The 23475-nt window shown below is 43.3% G+C and overlaps 1 protein-coding gene, 1 non-coding gene and 2 pseudogenes across 2 annotated transcripts in view; all 4 read right to left on the bottom strand.

Moving 5' to 3' along the window:
- Positions 1–22280, bottom strand: part of LOC118148824 (small ribosomal subunit protein uS2B-like) — a 28931-nt pseudogene extending 6651 nt beyond the window's left edge.
- Positions 10204–10322, bottom strand: LOC118148990 (5S ribosomal RNA; annotated as a pseudogene).
- Positions 16161–16263, bottom strand: LOC118149068 (small nucleolar RNA U13). The gene has a single exon (XR_004736233.1). It is a non-coding gene; the product is annotated as a small nucleolar RNA U13 (small nucleolar RNA).
- The window catches only part of GPD1L (glycerol-3-phosphate dehydrogenase 1 like), a 62149-nt gene continuing 57952 nt past the window's right edge, over positions 19279–23475 (bottom strand). The window contains exon 8 of the mRNA XM_008983957.5: positions 19279–22487. Within this exon, the coding sequence (XP_008982205.3) occupies positions 22391–22487 (97 nt within the window). The 3' untranslated portion in view covers positions 19279–22390. The remainder of the gene's footprint in view (positions 22488–23475) is intronic.

Genomic DNA, 23475 nt, shown 5'->3' with positions numbered 1-23475 from the left:
GCCTCCCAAAGTGCTGGGATTACAGGCGTGAGCCACTGCGCCTGGCGGAGAGTCTATTTTTGAAAGATGGCTGCAGCACCATCTCCACCCCACATGCTCTCCTCAGTGTGACCTTGCCACTCCTCCATCAGGAGGTCCAGATAATTCCTGCTGCCTTGAAGCTGAGCTGACATACACTGTAGTCAACAGAATGCAGTGGAAGTAGCACCATGTGGCTTCGAGGGCTAGGTCAGAAAAACCATGCGGGGCCGGGTGCGGTGGCTCACGCCTGTAATCCCAGCACTTTGGGAGGGCGAGGCAGGTGGATCACAAGGTCAAGTGATCGAGACCATCCTGGTCAACATGGTGAAACCTCGTCTCTACTAAAAATACAAAAAATTAGCTGGGCATGGTGGCGAGGGCCTGTAATCCCAGCTACGCAGGAGGCTGACGAAGGAGAATTGCCTGAACCCAGGAGGTGGAGGTTGCGGTGAGCCGAGATCGCGCCATTGCACTCCAGCCTGGGTAACAAGAGCGAAACTCCGTCTCAATACAACAACAACAACAACAACAACAACAAAACCATGCGGCGTCCATGTGCCTGTCTTCGGATGCTTTCTCAAGGGTACCTGAACTGTCATGTAGGAAATTCAGCTGCCCTGAGACGATCATCTGAATTGGTCATGTGTAGATTCTCCAGCCTACAGGTCTCGTCCAGCTGAGTGCAGCCATCCATCCCATCATCCCTACTAAGGCACCAGGCAGGTGGGTGAGGCAGTCTCGGACCCTCTGGTCCAGCCCATTCATCAGCTGAGTCCTGCTGAGTGACCTCAGCCAGCATGAGCAGAATTGCCCAGCTTGAGCTGTGCCCACATTCCTGGCTCACAGAATTTGTGACATATAATGAAAAGGTTTTGCTTAACAAAATTTTGGGGTAGTTTGTTATACAGTGATGGTAAGTGGGACAGGTAGCCTAAGAAAATCCATGTTCCTTATCATTAAAAGAGCCTGACGAGCACTCCTGACTCCATCTCTCAAGGTCTGTCCTCATTTTTTTTTTTTTTTGGAGAAAGAGTCTTGCTCTGTTGGCCGGGCTGGAGTGCAGTGGTGAAATCTTGGCTCACTGCAACCTCTGCCTCCCAGACTCAAGCAATTCTCCTGCCTCAGCATCCTGGGTAGTTGAGATTACAGGTGCGTGGGCCACCACACCCAGTTAATTTTTGTATTTTTACTAGAGACGGGGTTTCACCATGTTGGCCAGACTGGTCTCGAACTCCTGGCCTCCAGTGATCCTCCCACCTCAGGCTCCCAAAGTGCTGGGATTACAGGCATGAGCCACCATGCCTGGCCGGTCTGTCCTCATTTCTAACCCAGTTTTGGTTTAGTTTTCACCAGGCACCAAACCACCAACCTCCCACCACCAATGGGTAAACTTGAAGTGTGGATAGGAATTGCTGATGCTTTCTTTTTTTTTTTTTTTTGAGACAGAGTCTTGCTCTGTCACCAGGTACCAGGCTGGAGTGCAGTGGTGCGATCTCAGCTCACTGCAACTTCTGCCTCCCAGGTTAAAGCAATTCTCCTGCCTCAGCCTCCCAAGTAGCTGGGACTACAGGCACGTGCCACCACGCCCAGTTAATTTTTGCATTTTTTTAGTAGAGATGGAGTTTCACCATGTTGGCCAGGATGGTCTCGATCTCTTTACCTCATGATCCACCCACCTTGGCCTCCCAAAGTGCTGAGATTACAGGCGTGAGCCACTGCGCCCAGCCTGCTGATACTTTCACAGCCAGAATGGTTCTGAAAAGCACACAATGCAATTATAAAGTACTAAGAGAAAATATAAGCAAAATATCTTTTAAATGTGATAAAATACACATAAAACTTACCATTTTAACCATTTTTAAGTGTATAGTTCAGTGGCATTAAGCACATTAACACTGTTACATAGCAATAATTGCCATTTACCTCCAGAACTTTTTCATCTTCCTAGAATGAAACTGCGCTCATTAAACAACTCCCCATTCTCCCCTCCCTCATGTCCCAGGAACCACCACTGTACTTTAGGTCTCCATGAATTTGGCTACTCTATGTACCCCATATAAGTGGAGTTATATGGTATTTGTGCTTTTGTATCTGACTTAACTCACTTAACATAATGTCTCCAAAGTTCATCTATGTGATAGCAGGTGTCGGAATTTCTTTTAAGGTTAAAGAATAGTCCAATGTATGGGCTGGGCTCAGTGGCTCACACCTGTAATCTCAGCACTTTGGGAGGCTGAGGTGGGTGGATCATGAGGTCAGACATTTGAGACTAGCCTGGACAACATGGTGAAACGCTGTCTCTACTAAAAATACAACAATTAGCCGGGTGTGGTGGTGCGTGCCTGTAATTTCAGTTACTTGGGATCCTGAGGCAGGAGAACTGCTTAAACCTGGGAGGCGGAGGTTGCAGTGAGCTGAGATCAGGGCACTGCACTCCAGCCTGGGTGAAAGAACTAGACTCTGTCTCAAAAAAAAAAAAAAAAAAAAGATTAGTCCAAAAAAAAAAAAAAGATTGTATGTATAGACCACATTTTGTTTATCCATTCATCTGTCAGTGGACACTTGGATTCCTGCTACTCTTTGGCTATTGTGATTAACATTACTGTGAATGTTGGCATACAAATATCTGAGTCCTTGCTTTTAATTCTTTTGGGTAGATACCCAGAAGTGGAACTACTACATCATATGGTAATTCTATTTTTAACTCTTTGAGGAACCACTATACTATTTTCCATCATGGCTGCACTTTTTTTTTTTTTTTTGAGACAGAGTTTTGCTCTTGTTACCCAGGCTGGAGTGAAATGGCCCGACCTTGGCTCACCACAACCTCTGCCTCCTGGGTTCAAGTGATTCTCCTGTCTCAGGCTCTCCAGTAGCTGAGACTACAGGCATGTGCCACCACGCCCAGCTAATTTTGTATTTTTATTAGAGATGGGGTTTCTCCATGTTGGTTGGGCTGATCTCGAACTCCCGACCTCAGGTGATCCAACTGCCTTGGCCTCCCAAAGTGCTGGGATTACAGGTGTGAGCCACCGTGCCTGGCGTGGCTGCACCATTTTACGTTCCCACCAACCATGCAAAGCAGTTCCAATTTTCCCACATCCGAATTCTTGTTATTAATTACATATTAAAATAACCTTCCTAATGAGTGTGAAGTGGTGTCTCTTCGTGGTTTGGGTTTGCATTTCTCTGATGATTAGTGAAGTTGGGCATCTTTTCCTGTGCTTATTGCCACTGCATATCTTTGGAGAAATGCCTATTTAAGGCTTTTGTCAGTTTTTCAATTGTTTTTGTCATTATTGAGTTGTGGGAATTCTTTGCATAGTCTAGATATCAATCCATTATCAGTTATATGATTTGCAAATATTTTTCCCATTTTATGGGCTGCCTATAAATGATATAAAAAAAGCTGAAAAAGACCTTCTCTTTCTTTCTCCCTCCCTCCCTCCCTCCCTCCCTCCCTCCCTCCTCTCTCTCTCTCTCTCTCTCTCTCTCTCTCTCTCTCTCTCTCTCTTTCTTTTCTTGAGATGGTGTCTCGCTCTGCCACCCAGGCTGGAATGCAGTAGTGCAATCTTGGCTCACTCCAGCCTCTGCCTCCAGGGTTCAAGGGATTCTCCTGCCTCAGCCTCCTGAGTAGCTGAAATTACAGATGTGCACCACCACGCCCAGCTAATTTTTGTAATTTTAGTAGAGATGAGGTTTCACCATGGTGGCCAGGTGGTCTCGAACTCCTGACCTCAAGTGATCCACCCACCTCGGACTCCCAAAGTGCTGTGATTACAGGCATAAGCCACTGCACCTGGCTGAAAAAGACTTTCTAAGTCTGGTGCCAAAGCAGAAATTATAAGGAAACTAATTGAAGAAGAATTTGACTACATAAAGATGCAAGAGTTATGACAAAAAATATAAACCAAAAAGCAAAGGACACTGAATTTTTTTTACATTATATGGCAATAGAGTTTTAATATATAGCAAATAAAATTCAATAAGCAAAAGGTAAGCCCCAGTAAAATTAAATGGGGCAAAAGACACATGTGGTTATACAAGAAGAAATTTACAATCCAGTCTACACCTGAAAAGTCTTGTGGAAGCAAAACTGATCCCTTGCCTCCGTTAAGTCCCATGGTCAGAGGAAAACAAATGTTTTGAACCCTCTCTAATTCTAGCCCCCCAAATAAATGAACTCCTGAGCATTTCCTGTAAGCTGCTGACTACTTAATGCAAACGACTTCATCCCAGACTTTTGCAAAACTGCTGTCTGAAGACCACCCTAGTCTTTGTAGAAATGATAACCCTGTAAGAAAATTGCTGGTTTTCTGCCGTAAACACACCAACTATAAGTTCAGTAACCTTGGTAATTTTGCGGTGTTTGGTGTTAATGACCTGCCATGTTTTTTATCTGATGAGCAGTTCCTTCTGAGGCCCCCGCATTTCTTGCAAGTAAACTTTTTCCTTTTCTAAATGCTGTTATCTCCAAATCTTCAACTTACTGATAATTAAAGGCAAATTGAAATATGAAGATACCACTTTCACCTATTAAATGAGCAAAGTCGTATTCTTCCAAGATATTGCTCAATGCCAGATGGATGGGCACTAAGCTGGGCACTCATATGTGGCTGGTGGGCAGTTGGGTCATATTTGTTAAAAACTTTGAAAATCTAACCTTCAAGTCTTGTAATTCTACCACTAGCAATAAACCAATGCATGTAATTACATTGTGTATCCCCAAATTAAAGCAAAACACTAAAAATGCCATCAAATTCTACATAGTTAAATATATTTCCTAAGGATATTTAATATTATGGGAAATGCTCTTGATTTAATACAAAATGAAAAAAAAAAATGGGACCACACAGGGTGATTGAAATTTTGACATAAAAACCATATATATGGTATCCAAAAGTCAAGAGAAAAAAGAAAACATTTTAATTACCACCCTTTCTTTTCTTTAAGATGAAAAAGAAATCATTCTATTCTGCTGATATTTAATAACAGTAAAACTTCTTAAGTTTAATGAATTTAGAATCATATATAATGTTCTGTGCTAAAGTGGGTAAAACTGGATGTGACTGGTTGGGAATGAAGAAAAGTAGCAAGAGGGGGACAGAGAAAGAAAAGGGAGAAGATTGGGCGTGGTGACTCACGCCTGTAATCCCAGCACTTTGGGAAGCTGAGGCTGGCGGATCACCTGACATCAGGAGTTCCAGACCAGCCTGACCAACATGGTGAAACCCTGTCTCTACTAAAAGCACACACACAAAAATAGCTGGGCATGGCGGCGCGTGCCTGTAATCCCAGCTACTTGGGAGGCTGAGGCACAAGAACGACTTGGACCTGGGAGGCAGAGGTTGCAGTGAGCTGAGATCGCACCACTGTATTCCAGCCTGGGTGACAGAGTGAGACTGTCTTGAAAAAAGAAGAAAAAAGAAAAGCGAGTAGAAGAGAAGCATGAGAGTACAGAGGCAGCGGAGAGACAGACACACTTGGAAACCTAGGGATAATGATCAAAGGAAACCAATCCATGGGGCGCTGTTTCTCTTTCTCTCTCTATTCCTCTCTCTCCCCCTCTACACACACACACACACCCCAGCCTGTTGTTTCAGAAAGCTCTGTCATGGAAACCAACGAAGAAGTCAGCTCCGTGAACCGACAAGAACACAGATTCTTCTGCAGATACATGTACTAAAGTTGAAAGAAACGATGTTTGCATCAAATCCTTGTCAGTAGAGCACACACAGGAACATGCACGCTGGAGTCTGCAGAGGACATCAGAGGCCTCTCAGAAGTTGTGATCGATTGTTCTGAAGGAAAAAGAAATCTCGTCGCAAATGGCTCAACGCCCTCTGTGGAAATTGCCAGTCAAGATTGTGTGCGTACTCCCACCTCCAGGAGGCAGGGACCTCGGGCCAGATTGCTCGATTATTTATTGGAGTTCTAATTTAGAAGAATGAAACCAGTTTAAAAAATAAAAAAGGCAAGTGCTGGCTGAAAGAACAGAACAGGCTGTTATTTACAAAGAACACACACATGTGCAGGTGCAGACCTGTAATGTGATCAGAAAGGCAGTGTACCAGCAGACGAAGCAAAAGTCTTCAGTGAAGACCAAAACGGGAAGTAATTGTCCATGGCCCAAGGTACCATACTGCTCAGCAAGCCATGCTGGCTTCTGCTGGCACAGACCTCCCCGCGCAGGAAAGAGCTCTGACTTGCTGGGTCAAAGGAGACCTGGCCTCTCTCAAACTAAGACTCACACCTTAGATTGCCCAGGTGTGAGAACTCTTTACCAAATTCAAAACCTCTAAGGAATCTCCCTTAAGTAGTAGAAAAAGATCCCAGATTTGGAATTAGGAAAGTGTCACAAACACAGAATTAGCACTAGGTATCTGGAAAATAAAGCAGGGTTCCCTGGCCCAGTACGAGGGAAACAGATCAAGTTAACGGTGTAGTCATTTAGCTGCCTATGGAGAGAACCCAAGAAGCGATTCGACACCTGTATGTGCCCTGCCTGGTGTGGATTTCAGGAACCCCGGGGCCTTTGATTCTCATGTGGTCACTCCCTTCAGTAAGTCAAGGTGACACAATCTCTGAGGGGCTGAAAAGGCCGTAGCCAGAAAGTCCAGAGCACTCACACATATCTGTGAGCTGGATAATAGCAGGATGGGCAGCACCAACACCACGCAGCCCTCCCCGTTTCCTTTAACTCTGAGGAAAGTGGCCTCAATCTGGGGCATTGCTGGGCCACTATCTGGGACAGAAGTGGGGCAGGGTTGTAAACGACAAGGAAACGTAGACAACCCCCCAATAAGGTGGCAAAGCTGTTTGTGGAAACGAAGGGTGGAGGCTGAACTCCCCACCCCGACCTGTGAGACTCACCGTGGTGACTGCTTTGGAAGCCCAGTGACAGGACAGAGAACAAGAGACACATGCGTTCAATGAAATGCTCAGAGGGATGAGAAGAGGGGAAAAGAGATCTGGCGGCGGGTTGCTGCCACAGCTTCTTTACCAAAGATAAGGGGTTTATTTAAAAGGAGACATCCTGGTGTCTACCCAAGATGTCCGTTCGTATTGTATTTACTCTGTTGGCAGCAGTAAGGAAGAAGTCATTTTTGGGTAAACGCTGCTTAAAGTAGTAGCCATTCCAAATTTGCAGAGCAGATTTGTAAACAGGGAACTGAAAATGAACCAAGAAAAACCAGCACGTCCTTGGCAACCTCCTCTTCACAGGGATTCAGCTGTGTTTTCTTAGAAACACAAACTATCTTTGTCAACAGAGCTTCGAACACCCACTCAAGGTGTAACTGGCCATCAAACTCCAATCCCTTTTAAAAGGGGCCTGCAGCTCCCTCACTGAGAACCATTCAGTTTGCTGAGCAGAATTGCAAATTTGATGGCTTAAAGCACGTAGACTAAACATCCCTAAATGAAAGTGGTTTACAGAAAAAAGTTGGGATTGCTCCTCAAAGATACCTGCATCAGGTCCGGCTGTTCACTGGAACCCCCGGGAGCTCTGGAGCCGCTCAAAGTTTGGGACCCACCCTGCAGCAGTGAAATCAGAATCTCGGAAAGGCAGGCCAGTCCTTAGCATTGTTTTCAAAGGCTTCCAGGTGATTTCAACACGGACCCAGGTAAGAAGGAGTGGACCAAGCCGAGCGTGTTAAGCCAAATGGGCACAGGACTCACCTGGGGATCTCCTTCAGCCTCAGAGTCTAATCCAGGCAGGTCTGGGAGACTGCGGTCTGCATTTCTAACCAGCTTCAGGTGAGGCTGATGCTCCTGATCCCGGGCCACACAGGACAACGAGGGTCTCCAGGCCTACCTCTTTAATTGTGGGGATTGGACTGGAACGGAGGATTCTCGCCAATGAAATATTGTTGAAAGCCAGTTGGAAACCTTTTCATCATCATGGTAGAAAAAGAAACAAAAACCCTAAAAACTTTTTTTTATGTGTGAGGGGAGGTCAAGGGTAAGCAAGCAGATCAGATGAGTATAAATCAGATGCTATTAAAAACAGTTTTTGATTTCAGTTACATTTTTCAGTAAACATTGCTTCAACTGATGAATGGGAAAACAAAATTAGCATATTCCTAAAATTAAATATTATTTGGTCATTTAAAAACATGGAGTTCTGACATATACTATGACGTGGATAAACCTTGAAAACTTAGGTGAAAGGAGCCAGTCACAAGAGACCACATATTATATGACATTTATATGAAATGTCCAGAACAGGCAAATTTATAGACAAATTTATAGGTTAGTGGTTGCTTAGGATGGGGGTAAGGGAATAGGGTAATGACAGCTAAAAGGTGTGGGTTTTTTTTTTAAGTTTGTGAAAACGTTCTAAAATTGTAACAAAAACACATTGCACACTTTCAATGGTTGAATTGAATGATATATAAATTATATCTCAATGAAACTGTTAAAAAATACTGGAAGATCTTTGCAGCGCATATAAGCAATCAAATATACAAAGAATATAGATTTTAAATTATTGCATATACTATATTATAGTCTTTATATATTATCTTTGTGTGATATACAGATATACATTTTATGTATAATATAAAATACTAAGATTATGTAAAAACAGATTTTCAGGAGCAAGTCAACTCAAAAAAAATAAAAGAAGAAAAGGGACCCAACAGGCAAATAGCCAGAGGATCTGCACAGCCGACTCACAAAGGAAACTGGGAGGCCAGTGAGCACAAGGAAAGAAACTCAGCATCTTTGGAAATCGGGGAAATGAACATTAAAATATCAACCAGATACCATTTCAGACCCATCAGATAGGCAAAAACCTACGCAAATTAGTATGGCAACAGCAGGCAATGCCAAATGTGAGAAATACAGATTGGTCCAAAGTCTTTGAAAAGCAATTTAGTAGTATTTTAGTAAATTTGAAGATGTGAGTAGCCCATGACTTGCTGGTGTATATCCATGAGAAAGTCTCACTTAGGTACACAAGAGGCATGCACGAAAATATTTTCCATTTTGTTCTTTACTAGTAAAAAAACCTTCAAACAGCCTAAATCCCATCCACAGGGAAATGGATAACTAGAATGGGATTTATTCATATAATGGAAAGTAAGACAGCAGATAAAAATAAATGAATTGAGCTATTGTATGCAATAAAAATATTTAAAATATGATTTATATTTTATCTCCTTAAAAATGAGACTAAATAGAGCAAAAGTATAGGAGAAAGTCAAGTTGATAAATATATATATTGCTTGCACCTGGCTCACCATCACTCTGCCACAGTGCATTGGCAAAGCAAGTCACAAGACCAAGCCCAGATTTGAGGGCCTGGGAAATATACTCTATCTGTAAAGTCTGATGGCCAAATGCATGGATTCAGGGAGGGGTGAAGTAGAGCCAAGATCTACCACGTCACCGTGTCATTTGATCTACCATGTAGGTGCCTATTTCCAGATAGGAACCAACTGGAACAGAGCACCCCCTAGTGGTCATCTCTGGGCTAGCTACTGAGAACACAGGTTATCAGCAGAACCTCTGGCTTAGGGAGAACTGCCCAGTCGCCAGGATCGGACATGTGCACAAAAAGGTCAGTGAGATACTCAACTTGTAGACACGATTGAACCATGTGTTGAAGAAAAGGTAGGACTTAGTGTCCAGTGGAGACAAGGGTGTTCTGGGAAGGAGAGGTGCCTTGAAGAAAGACCGGTGATAGCCATGCCTCTATGTCTTTGTAAAGTGGGACTACTACCACCTTCCTTGAAATAAGTTATAGGAAAGGGCCTGACACGTGGTAACCGCTCATGAAATGTTAATAACTCTAGAAACTGACCTCTAACCCCGATCTGCCTCCACATCCCACTCCTTCCCCAGCCTCTACTACCCTGTCCCTTCTTCCCTCACTCCCAGGCTCTCTGCCATCACAGAGCCTTCACACATGCTGCTCCCTTTACTAGGGACACCTCTTCCTTCCCTATTTAATTCCACCCTGCTACGTGGGTCAAGGTCACTTCCTCGGGAAAGCTTTCCTTGACCCTAGTTACAACCTTGCTTAGCACATGACATGCCCTCAGTAAATATCTGCTGAATCAACGATGTTGGTTAAATAACCCTTGCGCAGTGCTGCCCTCAAGTGATTACTCTGGGTATTGCAATAATTATTATTTTTTAATTTTATATTATTTTATTTTTAAAAAATATTAAAATAGCCTACGGCACCCGGTATTCCCAGACGGCCTCCCATCCAAATACTAACCAGGCCCGACGCTGCTTAGCTTCCGAGATCAGACGAGATCGGGCGCGTTCAGGGTGGCATGGCAGTAGACTGCAATAATTAATTTTAAACGGACTCCGAATGGTTGTCACACTTAGGACTGCAGATCAATGAGAACAGGGCCATGAATAAGTCCTGAGGAATGGGGTGCGAGACTTAGAAATTACCCACAAGAAATGAAATGTGAACTTCTGAAGTTCAGGCCTCACCTTGGACACTGTGCTGGGCTGAGACTCCCACTTCTTCCTTCCTGCCCCACAGATACTTCCTTCACCCAGCTCTGGCTTCAGTCGCTGCCCGGACCCTGGCCTCGTGCCACATCTCTGCTCCTCATCCCCTTTTGATCTGTAGTCCAGAGTGTTCACTTGCTTCGTGGACATCTCCCTAAGAAGGCCCCAAGCCATCCAATCCAAATACGGATTTGTCATTTTCTCTCTGGGTTCTTCCCATCACGAAGTCCCCTATATGTTCAGGGAACTGGGAAAATCAAATTACATGTTTTCTGACTTCTCAAGACACTCGAGATAAAAGATACTATTTACAGACAAGAAAATTAAGGCGTAGGGGGAAGTAAGTTCCCCAAGTTCACACGGGTCTCAAATTTGAATCCCCACCTGACTCCACAGTCCTGAAACTAGAGTTTTCAGGGGACATCACTTTCATAAAAATAAAAATATATGAAAACAAAGTTTGGTACAGAGCCTTAGAAAGGATTTACACTCACACCTGTAATCCCAGCACTTTGGGAGGCCAAGGCGGGCAGATCACAAGGTTAAGAGATCAAGACCATCCTGGCCAACATGGTGAAACCCTGTCTCTACTAAAACTACAAAAATTAGCTGGTTGTGGTGGTGCACACCTGTAGTTCCAGCTACTCAGGAGGCTGAGGCAGAAGAATTGCTTGAACTAGGGGGGTGGAGGTTGCAGTGAGCCAAGATCGCACCACTGCACTCCAGCCTGGTGACAGAGCCAAACTGTCTCCATTAAAAAAAAAAAAAAGATTTACAAAAGTAGGGGTCTTGAAGCTTAAATTTCATTAGCTTCATGATTACACAGCATCCTAGTGAAAATTATGCTATCGCCAAAGATAACAGACATGAAAACCAGAAGGAAGATTAAGATGCAAAGAGGTTTTTTCTTTCCTACCACTCTCCTTGCTGAAACTGCTGCCTTTAAAGGTCTTTCCCAGATGTGTCCCTGGAATAAAAGCAAAAAGCAGGAAGCAAGTGTTTTTGCTTGTGTCAGAATGTCAGTGTCAGAATGAGAGAGAGAAGAAAAGAGACATTTAATAAAGATGTTTGTAAGTGGATCTCCCACGTTAAGGAAGGGAAAGAGACCAAAATCCCCCCAGACATCTAAGTGGACACAGGCCAGCAGTGCAAGTAAAGCTGCTATATGTAAAAATTTGTGGTCTGGGAGTTTCCGGATAGCTGAACACATGGAGGTCCCTGGACGCTGGTGTGGAAGCTCCATGCCCCTGGCTCCATTCCTGGCCCTATGCATCTCTTCATTGATATCCTTTGTATTCTGGGGACTCACGTTTTGCTCCAAACCTCTATTTCCCAGGCTGTTTCCCTTGCAGAGAAAGACTGCATTGACTCTATTATTTTTGTTTAAAAAATTTGTCTGCTAACCTAGGGATTGATAGACTTCAAGCCAAATCTGGCCCACTGTCTATATTTGTAAATAAAGTTTTATTAGAACAAAAACAATGTGATCTGTTTTGCGTTAAAGAGTCAAAATGAAACCTTGACACTGGGTAACTTCCTAGTGCAAACTCAGCTTAGTTGGTAAGAAATATGTGTCTTTCTAAAAACTTGACTAAAATGCCGTAAGCATAATGTCTTTCACAGGACACCAAATGCCTAGGGAAAAGTTAGTCGCAAGAGTGACCTCTAGTGGGCAAGGGTCATAGTTAATTGGAATCTGGAACTGTCCCAGAAAAGCATCTTACCCTCATTTCATCTTGTTTTGACAAAGGCCTGAGGAGGTTTTGCCTAAATAGTAAATTTGTGATTAAAATACTACTAATAATAATATTTCTTGTTTTAACATTCCCTAAAAACATCTCATTTACATGAACCTTTCTGTGACTCAAAAAAAGCCTTTCAAGGCTGGGTGCTGTAGCTCATGCCCATAATCCCAACACTTTGCGAGGCTGAGGCGGCTGGATCACCTGAGGTCAGGAGTTCAAAACTAGCCTGGACAACATGGTGAAACCCAGTCTCTACTAAAAATACAAAAAACTAGCCAGGCGTGGTGGCGGGTGCTTGTAATCTCAGCTGCTTGGGAGGCTGAGGCAGGAGAATTTCTAAAACCCAGGAGGTGGAGGTTGCAGTGAGCTGAAATTGCACCACTGCATTCCAGCCTGGGTGACAGAACAAGACTCCGTCTCAAAAAAAAAAAAAAAAAAACTTTCAGTACCAACGATTACAATTATGGTAAGATGGCTGCTGTAACACAACTGTAGTACTGAATAACACAATTTTTTATTTTTTACAGTGAAACTGGTAGGAGAGACACATTATTGATAAGTACAAAATCTCACATTCTGAGACTTGACAGTTCAATGTAGGTCTCTGGTTGTTATGAAGAATTCCCTAATAGAGGTTCTAGAGGTAATCAGGAACAGAAGGTGAGGTCAGAAGCATACATTGCAGCCATCCTTTTGAAGAGGGATTTGGCAGTGTCTCTTAAAACACAGAGCACACATACCTTTGAGCCAGCATTCCACTTCCAGCATCTATGCTGATTCAGTCATATAAATCAGCAGGAATCCAAGTGCAAGAATGTTTCCTGCACCAATTATTATAACAAGTATTCATCTGTAATAAACTAAGGGGAAGTCACAGAAAATGATGCAGTATGGAACCATGTAGGAGATTATACTGATATGGAAAGTTCAATATTAAAACTATCAAAAAAGTTTTAAAACAGTATTGTCTTGGCTGGGTCCAGTGGCTCACGCCTGTAATCCAAGCACTTTGGAGGCCAAGGCGGGTGGATCACCTGAGGTCGGGAGTTCAAGACCAGCCTGATCAGCATGGTGAAACCCCATCTTTATTTAAAAACAAAACAAAAACAAACAAACAAAAAAAACCAATATTGTCTTAAAATACATCGCACGCATGAACACAGTACATTTAGGAAAGTTTGCAAAAGAATGAAGAGTGATGACACTTTCACCCTTCAAATCATTGTTTGCTTCTGCTTAGCTATGAGCACCCATTACTCAAAGGAGTTAACGCAGTCTTATCTAAGAGTTAAGAACTCAGACTTTTAAGCCAAATTGCCCAAGTCCAAAACCCGGCCTCATTAATTACTATCTCTGTTATTTGGACACATTCTTTAGCCTCTTTGTGCTTTCCTTTCCCCAACTGTATATGGGGGCGGTACATTTTTAATAATAAGTTCATATATGCAAAGCACTTAGAACAGTGCTAAAAGTGGGCCAGGCATGGTGGCTCATGCCTACAATCCCAGCACTTTGGGAGGCCAAGACAGGAGAATCACTTGAGGCCAGGAGTTCAAGATCAGCCTTGGTAACATGGTAAGACCCTGGTTTTACTAAATATTAAAAAATTAGCTGGGTGTGGTGGCTCATGCCTGAAGTCCCATCTACTGGAAGAGGCTGAGGCAGGAGGAATGCTTCAGCCCAGGAGCTGGAGGCTGCCGTGTGCCAGGATAAAGCCACTGTACTCCAGCCTGGCAACAGAGGGAAACCTGACTAAAAAGAAAGAAAGGTTTCTTTCTTGAAGAAACATTTATGATTTGAACTCAGACCTGGAACAAGTAAACTCAGTGAATATTTATAGAATCTTCACCCCAGGTCCACAGAACATACATTTTTTTCAATATCACATTACGCGTATTTTGAAAGTGACCACATAAATGGAAGCGAATCACTCTTCAGCATTTGCACATTTCACAGACTTAAATGAAATATTGGTTGGCTGTTTATTTTCCATCTTTATTCCTTCCTATCTCCGCTGTTAAGCACAATTATCGGCATAAAAGAGGTTTTTAGGCCGGGCGCGGTGGCTCAAGCCTGTAATCCCAGCACTTTGGGAGGCCGAGGCGGGTGGATCACGAGGTCAAGAGATGAGACCATCCTGGTCAACATGGTGAAACCCCGTCTCTATTAAAAATACAAAAAATTAGCTGGGCACGGTGGCGCGTGCCTGTAATCCCAGCTACTCAGGAAACTGAGGCAGGAGAATTGCCTGAACCCAGGAGGCGGAGCTTGTGGTGAGCTGAGATCGCGCCATTGCACTCCAGCCTGGGTAACAAGAGCGAAACTCCGTCTCAAAAAAAAAAAAGGTTTTTAATACTTATTCTTAGATTGCATTCCAGCCTGGGCAATGGAGCAAGACTCCTGTTCTCTCTCTCCCCTTTCTCTTTCTCTTTCTTTCTTTCATATTACAAAAAAAGAAAGAAAGAAAGGAAGGAAGAAATGGTGCTGAAGGTGTTTGCTACTGTTATTTTAACTAGGTGTTAATATATTAGGGAAAAATTGGGTAGAGGGTACCTTTGAAATTTACTATGAATCCGTAATTGTTTCAAAATAAAAAGTTAAACATGCAGTTGTTAAAAATAACTGATATAAAAGACCGTCAAGATGTCATGTTAAGTGAAAAAAGCAAGATGTGGAACAATGTGTCTGGTAAGCTCAGTTTTGTGTAGAGGAATGGGGAAGGGAATAAGAGTATATATATTTTGCTTATGTGTATGAAATGAAATTCTTATGTTAAAAACCAATAACTACTTGGAAAATGGGCTTTATTTTTGAACCAAGTGACTGTGTTATCTATGGAAAAATTATTTTAAAAATAAGACCAGTAATGAAAAATGCAAATAACACTTCCATCATAGCATAAAAGCATTTCCATTTGTCACAAGTCAACACCAATTTGACAAATGACAGTGCACTGGGTTCAACAGGAAAATATTTTCCAATGGCTCAATTTCACTCACAATGTGTACAATTCAGAGAAGTTTAATTCCTCAGTCTTTGAGGGGGAGCTGAAGAACCATTCCTCCAGGCTTTACAAGTAGCACGTGGCCTTATCTAAGATTTAGTGACATTTCGAACTTAAAGCTTTTGAAATGAGGAAGACATCTTAAGGACATCATCACCTGGTGAAGCCTTCTCTGATGTTAAGGAAGCATGTGTTATAAGTGCTGGAACTTGATGGCATTAGTCCTAGAGAAAGGACGGCAAGGCTGGGCACAGTGGCTCATGCCTGTAATCCCAGCACTTTGGGAGGCTGGGGCGGGCAGATCTGAGGTCAGGAGTTTGAGACCAGCCTGGCCAACACGGTGAACCCTGTCTCTACTAAAAATTTAAAAATTAGCCAGGTGTGGTGGCACACGCCTGTAGTCCTACCTACTCAGGAGGCTGAGGCAGGAGAATCACTTGAACCTGGGAGGCGGAGGTTGTAGTGAGCCAATATTGTGCCACTGCACTCCAGCCTGGGTGACAGAGCAAGACTCCATCTCAAAAAAAAAAAAAGGGAGAAAGAAGGATGATTGGATATACAAATTTGGATTTAGACAGAGTTATCCTGGGGAGGGGAGAGTCAGACACACCCACAGCACACCCACGCTCCTATCTAGCCTCCTGTGTCCAAACAAATGATGGCAAAACAGACACTTGATGCTGTAGTGACCGAGGGATGGAAATTTCCCTCATCTCTAGATGTTTCTGCAAGTTCCATTTTTATTACATATATATATATATTTTTTTTTTTTTTAGAGGGGGGTTTCAGTATAGTCTCAATCTCTTAACCTTGTGATCCACCTGCCTCAGCCTCCCAAAGTGCTGGGATTACAGGCATGAGCCACTGCGCCCGGCTCTGCAAGTTCCATTTTAACTCCTGAAACACACTTTTTTCATATTTGATAATGAGCAGATGCTGTGACAGGTTTGGGGGGGCACATCTCACACATGAGCATGAAAACTCAATCATCACACTTATGAATCACAAAAGGATCTCCTCAAACATCTTTTTAGCAATGTATGAAGTGAAGTTATGCTGGCTGCCATAACGAGTAACCCCCGTGTCTCAGTGGCATAATAAAATAATTTTTGTACGTATCAATCACAGACCAATGTGGACCAAGATTGGGGGAGGGGGACTTTCTCCACATTGTCTTGTAGAATCCTGGCTGAAAAAGGGTCCATCATCTTCAATGTATGGCTTCCAGAACATCCTGGAAATTGACATCCAACCAGCACACACAGAAGAAATAATAATCAGACAGAACATAACACCTGAAAGTGGTATTTTTCTCTCCCTCTGTCATTGGCTAGAACTCAATCATGTGATGCCACCTAACTGTTGGGGAGTCTGGGAAATGTAATTTAACTGTGTATAAGAAGGAAGGAAGGAAGGAAGGAAGGAAGGAAGGAAGGAGAGAGAGTGGGAGAAATAATTTAGTGAATACCTGGCATTGTTTCTGCCACAAGCAGCTACTGCCATGATGATTTCATTTTTCTCCTTTATTATGTTGATTTCCTGGTCTTTACGGACCTTTATGGCAATTCTATGAGGCAGGCTGCACTGATATTTTTCCCACTTGCCAATGAGAAAGATGAACTTCAAAGAGCAGTGAGCGGACTTGACTGAACAATGTGGATATTAAATGCTTAAGCCAGAGCTACAAGTCTCCCCACAGATCTGTGCCTGCTGCCTCCCATCCCTACCAAAGGCAACATCGCTGGCTTCAGTAATGTGAATCAATCGTAGCTTCAGTAAATTAGATTATGCATAGAGTCTTCATAAAGTTTATTTCCTTAAAAAAAGTTCACCATCAACTTAGTTATATGCAGTCATAAAAAAGTTATAAAGACCACGTGATTAAATTTTAATGAAAATACATTATGGAGAATAACATAAAATTGAATGCACATAATTAATTCAGGACAAATCTCAGTCTTTTCTTCAAAAATTGCCTCCCTTTTCTCTCTTCTGTAACTCCTAACAGATTTATGTTCAAGTTTTATTCTTTCACTTACCCTTTAAATTCGCAAATATTTTCTCTGCTACTTTATTTTTTTGAGATGGAGTCTCGCTCTGTCACCCAGGCTGGAATGCAGTGGTATGATCTCAGCTCACTGCAACCTCCACCTGCCAGGTTCAAGCAATTCTCCTGCCTCAGCCTCCCAAGTAGCTGGGACTACAGGTGTGTGCCACCATGCCTGGCTAATTTTTTATATTTTTAGTAGAAATGGGGTTTCACCATGCTGCCTAGGTTGGTCTTGAACTCCTGACCTTGTGATCTGCCTGCCTTAGCCTCCCAGAGTGCTGGGATTACAAGTGTGAGCCACCACGCCTGGCTCTTTGCTACTTTAATATCCTCAGATCTATTTTCCAGCTTGCCAATTCCATCTGCAGCACTGTCAAATCTACTCTTTAATCTTTCTATTTGCCTATTTTTAAAATTCAAATGATTATATTCATTCCTAAATGTTCGAATAGGTTCCTTTTCAAATGTGCCTGCCTGGGTTCTTTTTTAAATTTCTCCCATAGTATTTATTTTTTAATCTTTCTTTTATGTCTTTATTTATTTTTTTAAATGTCTTTCAAAGCATCTGGCCAGGCTTCTTGCTTGTAGTCCCAGGGCTTTGGGAGGCCAAGGCAGGAGGACTGCTTGAGGGCAGGAGTTTGAGACCAGGCTGGACAACATAGCAAGACTCCATCTCTACTTAAAAAAAAAATCTGGGTGTGGTTCCATGCCCCTGGAGTCCTAGCTACTTGAGAGGCTGAGGCAGGAGGATCACCTGGGCCCAGGAGTTGGAGGCTGTAGTGAACTATGATCATACCACTGCAGTCCAGCCTGGTCAACATAGTAAGACCCCATCTCTATAAAGGATTTCAAATAATTTTTTAAAAAGTATCTATCGTATTTTGTATTACTCAAATTATCTAAAATCCTAAGGTTCTAACCCCGTTTTTAAAAATATGTTGGCTTTCACTCCTAATGAATTATTTTGCAATTATTTTATTTACCTTTTCAAGACAGGGTCTCACTCTGTCTCCTAGACTGGAGTGCAGTGGCGTGATCTCTGCTCACTGCAGCCTCAACCTTCCTGGGCTCAGGTGATCCTCCCACCTCAGCCCCCTGAGTAGCTGGGACCACAGACATGTGCCACCATGGCACTCCAGCCTGGGTGACACAGCTAGGCTCTGTGGCAAACGTAACAAAATGTTTTACTCCACATGGGCCTCAGCTTCCTTGTTTGTGCCTAGACCTGGGTTTTCTTAGCTCATTTATTTCCTCGATGACACAGACTTTGGTGGGCTCTGGTGTAGCATAAGCTTCACAACTCAATCCCTTCGACTCTGCCAGTCAGTCCCCTATTTGTTTCAGGATCCTCGGAATTTCCCTCATATTTTTATGAGATCAGCACTAGTTATATTTTCCCAGCTTTTAAAGGCATACATGGGGCCGGGCGCGGTGGCTCACGCCTAGAATCCCAGCACTTTGGGAGGCCAAGGAGGGTGGATCACAAGGTCAAGTGATCGAGACCATCCTGGTCAACATGGTGAAACCCTGTCTCTACTAAAAAAAAAAAAAAATACAAAAAAATTAGCTGGGCTTGGTGATGCGTGCCTGTAATCCCAGCTACTCGGGAAGCTGAGGCAGGAGAATTGCCTGAACCCAGGAGGCAGAGGTTGCGGTGAGCCGAGATCGCCCCATTGCACTCCAGCCTGGGTGACAAGAGTGAAACTCCGTCTCAAAAAAAAAAAAAAGGTATACATGGAGTCAGGAGAAGAGGATTTCAAATTCACTAGAAGGTCTCCATCCTAAACTGCAATTATGTAAAAATATCAGTAAACAATAAAAACAGATGCACTGAAGGCCTGGGATTAGAAACGAAGCCCTTCTGTTGAAAACTGTCTTTGATACTGGTAAGGAAACACAGTTCAGGAAAAAAGAAAGAGTTGACAAATAAAACGTTTACCCAAGCTGATAAAAAAGAAGAACAGGATCCATGGTGCAAGTTTAGGGGGTTAAATATTTATTAAACCAAGCTTTAAAATTATACATCCACCTCCAGTCTGTAAATGAATACAGAACACACATATGTAAAAGGCTAGCAGATAAGAACTAGTGGAAAAACTAAAGTCCCCCATGCACAGCGGCACCCCACCACGACGCCCTCCCGGTGCGGATGCCATGGGGCCATGTTATAGTTGAGTTAAATGAAAAACCACAAGTTCGGTATGACTCCATCTTCTAGGGTGGATTTCACTCAGATGTTTGTTCCACATTGTAGAAGGGTGGATCACAGCAAGGCAACAGTGTAGTTTTTACATTCACAGGTTGGCTGTAGTAGTACAAATTGAGCTTCTAATCTAGGTGTCTCCCTCCCTGTTACCATACTTCGTAAGAAATCTGATTTAAGATGAACAGTGGACCACGGGTGGTTATAAAAATAGATGACTCACAGAGTAATAAATATCTACAGTTAGTACAGCAGAAACTTATACAATTTGCCTCTTTCCATAAGGTGCAGAATATGCTAAGCATGTTCAGGAGACACGGTCAGCAGATTTCAGAGTGGTAATTACAAGGGAATTTGTAAAGAAATAGCACGAATACAAACCCAGAGTAAGAAGCTGAATGCAGATGAAAATACGCCCAACAGGCAAAGTCCCACCTCCTCACATCTCATTATGCTGCTTAATAGACACCACAGTTAGCTTACAGCCCTTTATGTATCTTTAAAAGTAACTTTTTGTTACCTATGTACAAACTTTAAAAAAGATTTTTCATGAGACAAGCAAAGTGGGTTAACGGTGGTGCTAAAACTGACACTGGCAGCGTTTCGTGTGCTTTCGTGTACTTCTGTGTATGGGGCTTTAAAATGCTCCAAAAATGGTCTGGATAGAGTTAAAATGCCCACGAAAATCTATTTTATAATCATTTCAAGGTATAGAAAAAAAAAATCCTAAGCCGGGGTTGAGGGACAGGCCCAAATCTCACAAAGTAACTGAAATTCCAGGAATTTATAAATTACATTCATATGTTCCTTTAACACATGTCAAGTGCTATATAAAGTACGGTAATGCTATTCTGAAGCCAATCTCATTGAAAACAGTACATCAGTCCCATCCTAATTCTACAATTAAAGCACTTATTCCAGGTAATGTGCGTTTCAGCAAAGTTGGCATCTTGTACAACAGTGTCACCTTAAAGCTCCATCAGATTCACGCAGGCCTGAACTGTCAAAGTCCGGAACCGACAATTCCACAGGTAGTTATTCATCCTAATTTCTCGCAAGGAGTGAAGGGTCTACTTGAGTCATCCTAAGGTCACCTAAGCCTAGAACAGCGTTCCCTGAAAACTCCAGCAAGTTTCCTCACCAAAATCTCTCTTCAGTGTAATGTGTTTGGGTCTTGCTAGGTTAGAAAAATGGGTTCCACTGACGTATGAACATACATTCTACACCTTCAAGCGGTGTACAGACATGGTACTTCCCAAACTCACTGGACCTTTCCGGGGAGCACTTGGAATAACCACTGGATCTTGCGGGACTGTCCCGGGGGCTCGTGTCCCAGGGGATGCGGTTAGAGGAATGCCAAGTTAAAGCAGATTTTCTCTCGTGGTTCTCCAACTGTAGTGCGTATCCAAAGCACAGATGTCATACCCCTTCAGAGGTCCAGGGTGGGACCTGGGAATCTGCATTTCTGCCGCCCCCCTCCCCCGCCCCTCAGCGCCTGCCACCAACCCACCAAGTGAAGCTGATGCTGTTGAACCGAGAACCACGCTTGGAGAGGCGTCCGTTGAGGATGGCCTGCACAGATCTCAGCTGCAGGAAGCCCCCCTGCGGCCCCAGGAAAGGCTGCACATGGCATTTGCCACAACCAATTAGTCAGGGGTCAAATCAGCCCAGTGAATTCTTGGAGGGTCATGTACCTTGGCGTTGTACTTGACTCCTGGTTCTGTCCCTGCTCACTGGGTGACCAGGAAGAGTGATGGCCTCTAACAAGAGGAGTAACAGTAGCCTCCAGCCCCCGCAGAGGATCTGTGATGCTTAAGAGAAATGTTTACAAAAAGAGTACTAACCAGCCAAAAGCCTCATACAAGTGTCTGCTAATCAGAAGAATGTGCCAGGCACAGCAGGAAAACCATAGATGAGTTCTCTGTCTTCTGTCACTGCTGAACCTTTATGAAGGCACATTCTGACAACTAATGAAGAGAAAAGAGGCTAAAAATGCAGACAACTGTAGTGAGGGGGAAACATGAAAGTGGACTATCTAATTAAAAATACCTGATTGTGGGCCAGGCGCGGTGGCTCATGCCTGTAATCCCAGCACTTTGGGAGGCCGAGGCGGGTGGATCACAAGGTCAAGAGATCAAGACCATCCTGGTCAATGTGGTGAAACCCCGTCTCTAATAAAAATACAAAAAAATTAGCTGGGCATGGTGGCGTGTGCCTGTAATCCCAGCTACTCGGGAGGCTGAGGCAGAAGAATTGCCTGAACCCAGGAGGCGGAGGTTGCGGTGAGCCGAGATCATGCCATTGCACTCCAGCCTGGGTAACAAAAGTGAAACTGTCTCAAAAAAAAAAAAGCCTGATTGTTAAAAAACAAAGGTCAGCCCACAATCAAAGTAGTTAATTAGGCTGGCTTTGAGATAGTGTTTAAAAGTTAAATATATTGATCTTTGAACACACTCACTCATCCAGTCTACCATGTTAATGCTGGTTAAAATTCAACATTAAAAGAATGAGAAAAAAGAAATCCCCCACTCAAATCCATATGTATTACACCTAAAACAATGTAGCTGAGATCATTCCAAGTTTATAAGCTACCATTGTGTGGAAATTTCATAAACAATTTTGAAAAAAAGACATTGAATTTTGGCTCATAGAAACACTCGAAGAAACTGCCATTCACACGTTTGTGTGTGTGTGTTTAGCTGCTGCCCAGGACATCTGTGCCAATGAACTGCCTCTCACAATTCAAAAACGAACCTGTAAAAATTCATACATAGCCATGATGAGGTTACAGTCAAGCAAACGTCATGCTGCCAAGTCCTGGTTTCCACGTGAACCCGAAAGATGGATCAGAAAGGCAGAGCTTTCCCCAGCACGTTGCACGATTCACTTTATATATGCTCTGGATGGCTCTGAAGACAAGACAACATCTCTTGAACTGGTCTGCCTTCGTAGCAGATCTGATAGACTGCAGTGAACAATGGAAACCTAGGTGGGAAGAAATGTGACAAGAGAAGGTTAGGCACTGGATTTGCCTCAGAGAATAAATTAGGTTTTCTGTCCTGACAGACTGCAGGTTAGCAGGCGACTCTGGGAAACACAGTGACCCCTTTCCACATTCTTTACTGTCTGGTCTGCAGAGAGCCTCTGTGCTGTGGCTGTCAGATCCTGGTGCAACCTGGACCATGCTCTGTCTAATTAGATTTGGAGTGCATTGTCCACAAACAAGTCACATGGTCATCCTGCCGGGGCAAACTGCTGTCATTTACAGAAAGAGTTGTGGCTCCGATTCCAGGTCAAATCTTGGATGAGTCTAAATTCTGTCATTATTATAAAAGTTGTAAAAATAAATTTTCAATTGCAAGGAGGCATTGCTCTCCCTTCTCCAAAAGGAATCATCTCACGATGATGATGAGGCAGTCCACACATCACCATAAATAATGCAGGCTGGAACGCTCCCACTAGAATCCAAGTGAGGGCCCACAATCGGCATAGCACTCATGCTGGAAGCTTGGTCTATCTTACCTTTTCTTCCAAGAGGTGAACACACATATGAGTGAAAGTCTGGAATGGAGGAGGGTACAAAGGGGTGGGCTAATCATCCATTGTAAGAAAACAGCACAGCTGCTTAGTGATTGTTTTTCTTTTAGTGGCAGAAATCACTAAATAAATAACTAATTTCAGCAGGCGTTCAAGTACACACTCAGAGCTCAAAGCGAGCTTGGCAGAATCAACAGAGTCTTGAAAGGCAATCCTGAAAATTCGCTGGACAGAATCTTATAATGATAATTTAATTTAAGAAGAACAGGCTGGGTGTGGTGGCTCATGCCTGTAATCCCAGCACTTTGGGAGGCCGAGGCTGTCGGATCACCTGAGGTCAGGAGTTTAACACCAGCCTGGCAAGCATGGTGAAACCCGTCCCTACTAAAAAAATACAAAAATTAGCTAGGTGTGGTGGCTCATGCCTGTAATCCCA

The sequence above is a fragment of the Callithrix jacchus genome, chromosome 17 (genome assembly GCF_049354715.1).
Source record: "Callithrix jacchus isolate 240 chromosome 17, calJac240_pri, whole genome shotgun sequence".
NCBI lineage: Eukaryota > Metazoa > Chordata > Mammalia > Primates > Cebidae > Callithrix > Callithrix jacchus.
This window is presented reverse-complemented; position numbering and strand designations above follow the sequence as displayed.